This window comes from Brassica oleracea, chromosome C6 (genome assembly GCF_000695525.1).
Source record: "Brassica oleracea var. oleracea cultivar TO1000 chromosome C6, BOL, whole genome shotgun sequence".
Taxonomy (NCBI): domain Eukaryota; kingdom Viridiplantae; phylum Streptophyta; class Magnoliopsida; order Brassicales; family Brassicaceae; genus Brassica; species Brassica oleracea.
The window spans coordinates 17,804,695-17,809,893 of record NC_027753.1 but is presented as its reverse complement, the minus strand read 5'-3'; the positions used below and the strand labels follow the sequence as shown (position 1 = coordinate 17,809,893).

The 5,199-nt window shown below is 33.6% G+C and overlaps 1 protein-coding gene and 1 long non-coding RNA gene across 3 annotated transcripts; both read left to right on the top strand.

Annotated features, from left to right (window-relative positions):
• Window positions 1–677: 677 nt before the first annotated feature.
• Window positions 678–2,216, top strand: LOC106298321 (UPF0725 protein EMB2204-like). 2 transcript variants are annotated; one of them, XM_013734424.1, is made up of 5 exons: window positions 678–801; window positions 1,030–1,059; window positions 1,153–1,339; window positions 1,408–1,538; window positions 1,611–2,216. In XM_013734424.1, the coding sequence occupies exons 1-5, from the start codon at window positions 715–717 to the stop codon at window positions 2,085–2,087; spliced, it is 912 nt and encodes a 303-aa protein (XP_013589878.1). In that variant the 5' UTR covers window positions 678–714; the 3' UTR covers window positions 2,088–2,216. The 2 variants fall into 2 exon arrangements, with proteins under 2 accessions (XP_013589878.1, XP_013589877.1); XM_013734423.1 differs by having other exon boundaries at window positions 922–1,059; window positions 1,611–2,213.
• A 415-nt stretch (window positions 2,217–2,631) lies between these two features.
• Window positions 2,632–3,898, top strand: LOC106299600. The gene is made up of 3 exons (XR_001261818.1): window positions 2,632–3,325; window positions 3,400–3,547; window positions 3,623–3,898. It is a non-coding gene; the product is annotated as an uncharacterized LOC106299600 (long non-coding RNA).
• The last annotated feature ends 1,301 nt before the right edge of the window (window positions 3,899–5,199 follow it).

Below are 5,199 nucleotides of genomic sequence, written 5' to 3'. Positions count from 1 at the left end.
ACCCGTACTCTAAAAATTTTCAAATAACATATTTTATGCCTAACTCTAAACATAACCATGACTGATTGAGAGTAACACGAATGTAACGTTAGCACCTAATTTAAATAATTACAACACATATATAACTCTTATAAGGACGATATTGTGATAGATTTAAAACATTTACAAAAATAACTGCTATATAAGATTAAATTTTTATGATTAAATTATTTTTTAATATCACTAAATAATAAAAATTTATAAAATTTTGCATTTTCTAAAAATTTATTTATATAAAATAATAAAATAATAAAAAATATAAAAATTTGTACACACGACATTTTTGCCAGTAAAATTTAGCTGATTTAGCATCGACATCGGCAAAATTAGATGATGTGGCCGTTGATGTGACGATTGGTATATGATTTCATCAAAAAGAAAAAATAATTATGTTATTTGAAAGTTTTAAAAATAGGGATACATTTTTACTCAGTTACATAAGTCCAGTATAAATAGAATATATTGCAGTATCCAATGTTGGGTTACTTGGGTATGAAATAGACGTTTTCTCGGCATAATTTTATTTTGGATTCCTATATATGACTTTTTTGGGTTTTGACTTGTGAACGGCCCAACTGAAACCCAGAAACAAGGATAAGGGTATAAATTAGCATCAGCCGAAATCCTAAATCGTGGAGAAACCCTAAATCGACCAGAGCATCAACCGAAATTTGGATGGAGATAGGGGGAGAGACGATAGTGCCGTGGCTCACAACAGAAAAGGGCACGTCTAACTATAGTCAAATACTGAGGGAATCCAAGGTAGTAAAAGTTATTTAATCTTCAACTACTAGTGTTGTTTTTTCCTTTTGGTAAGTGATTGATTCTGATAACATGGTTCTAAATTATGACTAAAATATGCTGTGTTAATGCGTCTCTCAGGGATTCGATAGCTGTAGTTTGCTACTACCATGCATTTTTACAGTACAAGAGAACATCTGTAATAATCAATATTTTCCTTGTCGTTCCTTTGTCCGCCTTTATGCTAAGATGGGTCTTCATGGTTACAATTTGTTCCAGGTAAAAAAAAAAAAATAGAGTAAACCACTTGTGCTCCTCTTTGCTCTTATTTTCTCATGCTCTCTCTCTCTGTTTTTTTTCTTGAACAATCAGGGGAAAAACTTACAGTTTAGTGGCGTAAACAGATACAACAACTCCCTTCGTCCTGCAGCTTCATCTTACTACATTACCTTGGATGCTAAGGATCCAACTATTGGTTTGGTTCAGACTTTTCAGACCACTGTTTCTGAAGTAAGTTTTGGCGAATTGATTTTGAGCTGCAAAGTTGCTAGACCTTATGGTAAGTGAATATTGTTATTTTTTATACAAAAAGGCATGTTACTAAATCACCATCTGTCTCACTTATAGGGGAAACCAATACAATCCACATAGGTGAGGAAAACAAGAGAAACAATCAAATGCATATCAGCCTCCTCGGACGTATGATGCCTAAATTGCCGCAACATAATCCTTTCCAAAAAACAAATCGATCTTACGTGGTAAGAAGATTGATTAGGATCGCCCATATATATATATATGATCAGTTGATGTATTTGCTTTTTCTTTTGCAGCTAAATAAATCAGAGCTACAAGACCATGATTGTATCTCTCTGTATCTTGAACTTGCAATTGCCACAACTCATAGGCACTCTAGCCGCGATCCTGATCTGTCCAACTTGGAGATTCTAGAAGTTGCTATAGAATCCACGCAAGACCTGGAGCCGAGTGAGGCACTTGGCAGCGCCAGTGATGCAATTTTCTACATAAGGTACAAGGACTTGTCTCGTGTTAAAAGTGATGTCGATTGCATTGCTATAGTTAGAAGAATCTGCCATGAGCAGACGGGAACCTTCAGACTCGTGGGTCAGATCAAGACGATACCACAGAAGAATAAGAGTTCGCGTACGTCAATTTTATTTAGGCGGCGTTTAGGCCTCTACAATCCATGGCGGTTATCTAGTCCTAGGCTGGCTCAAGGCAAAAGAAACCGTGGCGTTGTGCTGGCTCGACTCCGCCATTTTCACAAGAGTGTCCGCCAAGTTAAATGATAAAACCACCGACTGGCTAAGTTATTTTGTGCCTTTGGATAATTTTATAGAAAATTACTTAGACTAACTCTTATTTATTAAGTTAACTCTATGATTTTTATGTGTTCTTACATGGATATAAATGTTAATAAAATAAGTTATACCTTAATAACTAATTAATATTTTCTTTTTGATTTAGTTATTTTATAATTTGTTAAAAATAATATTATGTTTTTATTTGTTCTTTATAATTTTTATAATTTATGTGTATGATTTTATAGATTACATTATGTTATTTTAATTAAAAACTAGATTTTGATTTGCGTTTTTTTAGTTTGAAATTTTTTTTATTGATAAAATTATTAAGTCGTTGTAACTTCATAATAAAATAAAAATGGAAAACCTATTTTTCTAACTTATTTATACTTGATAAATATTTTAGATGGAATAATCCTTAAAACGATAATTTTATTCACTCATATTTTAATGATGAGCAAATCGGTGAAATTATTTTGGAAACATATATTAGATATTTTTATACTTTACGATCTTGTTTCAAATAAAATTGAGATTGTTGTCCAAGTTAATAGCTAAAGAACTAACTTAAAGTTAATAGCTAAAGAACTAACTTAAAGTTAATAGCTCAAGAATTACCTTAAAGCTCACACAATTTTATTCAATCAAATATATTTTGTTTTCTCTAAATTGTTCCATAGAAATCATTTATTCTGATTATATTAGAGATTTTGGCAGATATTATTCTATTAACAAACAGTGTATTAAAAGATTTTGTTTGTTGTCTAAGTTTGAAACGGTTTATTTGTGTATGAACTATGAGTATTTGGGAAAAACATGCCTATACTTTTCTACTGTGCGAATAAATGCCTAAACTATACAAAATTTCAATTACATACTCGAATTAATAAAGTCCACTCTAATTCATACATCGACACTAACGCTGTTTAATCATAGTTAACGGTGCTGACTAGCATGATTATGTAGCTGATTAGTCAGCTTCACATACAAACGAGCCGTGTAGAAAAAAAAAGTATTATGGGTTGAAACTTAAAAAGTTTGGGCAGAGTATTAAAATTATGTTGGGCCAAATATTAATATTTTTGAGCCATAATAAACTACGTCGTTTCATAATTCATCTTCTTTCACTTACCCTTCGACGAAATTGATGAGAGAACATAGGTTTTACGATTAAGAAAGAAGAATGTCTAGCTTTGCAAATTCAAGCTCGTCGCCGGTTTCTGGTAGGTGAATCTCATGTTTCATGATAATTTACTCTCTCTGTTAGCACTAAACCATTGTTCGTCATATGAGGTAGGCGGAGGCAATTGGAGACATCGTGGTAGAAATCGACAGAGAGGAGTGCCAAAAACATGTCGATGTGGTGAAGAGGCAGTGATTAAAACATCTGGAACGGCTAAAAACTTGGGAGGCTCTTCCATTGTTGTCCATATGGATCCGAAGAGGTAACATCTAATCTGTCGGTATGGTTATATCTGTTTTGAAATGTTTGAAATTGACTTAGTGTTGTATTTGTGAAGGACAAGTACCATCTTTTCAAATGGACAGACTAGAGTATGGTGGAAGAGATTAAGGATATTAATGTTATGCTAAGTGATGTAAAAGGAGACATATCATACTTAAAAGGTGAAGTAGTTGGACTCAAGAAGGAGCTTGAAGGAATGAAGAAAGTGATTGTCGAGTTGGAGAAAGATAGGATTGACTGCATCAACGAGTTAAAGTCGATGAAGAATATGTAATGGTGTTCGGTTTTGGCATTTTCATCGTTTGCTATTACTTTTTCGGTTAAGAATGATTTGTAGTGAGACACCGTTTGTAAGATTTGGATTTGAAAGACTTCTTCGGTGACTTGTTGTAAGATTTGGATTTGAATGTTTCTTTTGGTGAACCATGTTGTAAGACTTCTATCTGAATGAATGAATTTGGCTAGATGAAAGAGTACTCGATGATTAAGAAACATGAAACTGAAACTTACTAGCGTAGATGTTTGAAAACAACAAAAGTAAGTCATAATGGGGGTGATTGGTAGTTGATGTAGGTACTGTGCTATCCACAGACCTATTTATTTCTACAACACCAAATTCAGAGCAATCAAGCTTTAAATTTTTTTTTGAAACCATAGCTCTTAAAATACCTACAGCTGTACAAGTGCTATGCAGAGCCAAATATACAAAGCATTTTTTTAGTGTTTTCCATAAAATTCTGCAGCAATAAAATCTAAAGCCACAACAAAAAGTCTACGGATTTTTTTCTACGGCAAAAATTTTAAAGCTACAACCATCACCAATAGGACCCAATACAACAAAAATCTGAAAACAACAAGTGCGTGAAAATAACAAAAGTCTGAAAACAACCATCATCGACTACAAATTCATCATGCAATCTTCTAAGTCTGAATTTGTTGAGTTTGAGTAGGCCATTCACCAAGATTTACTGCAACTTCATCATGTAATTTAGTTGTTTTCGGCTTCTTAGGTGGACAAGGCATACAAGGTACACTACAAGAAAACAAGGGGGATTCTGATGGCCGAAATCGTCGAAAATTCGTCGGAATAGACTGATTCCGACGAATTTCCGATGAACCTGTCCGTCGGTATCGTTTCGTCAGAAAAAAAAAATTCGTCGGAATTTCGTCAGACCTTCCGACGACTTTCTGACGAATACCGAGAAACGTCATTCTGACGAACTTCCGACGATATTACGATGCGGGCACACGAGACCAGAGTTCATCGGAAAAACTACGTACCGACGGAGAGTGTTCCTCGGACAATTCCGACGTAGCTTGTTCCTCGGTGTATTCCGACGAACTTTGGGCGTCGGAATATACCGACGGACAATGTTCGTCGGTATATTCCGACGAAATGTGGTTCGTCGGTACTATATCCGTCGGTATATTCTGACGACCATTGTCCGTCGGTATATACCAATTTTAAAAACGAATTAATTTTGTATTTTTATATATTTTTTGATATTAATAAATTAAAAAAATCAGAAATTTAAAACTAATAATATTATATAATTTAAATTCATACAAACCGAAATAGGAAAAAAACATTCAGAAAGTTTAAAATTCATACAAACCGAAATAGAAAAAAAA

What these genes read in the sequence shown, in the direction of transcription:
- LOC106298321 (XM_013734423.1), top strand. Translation starts at nt 715, where the DNA reads ATGGAGATAGGGGGAGAGACGATAGTGCCGTGGCTCACAACAGAAAAG. An exon ending in ATGGTTACAATTTGTTCCAG is followed by an intron (nt 1,060 to 1,152) that starts GTAAAAAAAAAA and finishes TTGAACAATCAG; the next exon opens with GGGAAAAACTTACAGTTTAG. An exon ending in CAAAGTTGCTAGACCTTATG is followed by an intron (nt 1,340 to 1,407) that starts GTAAGTGAATAT and finishes TCTCACTTATAG; the next exon opens with GGGAAACCAATACAATCCAC.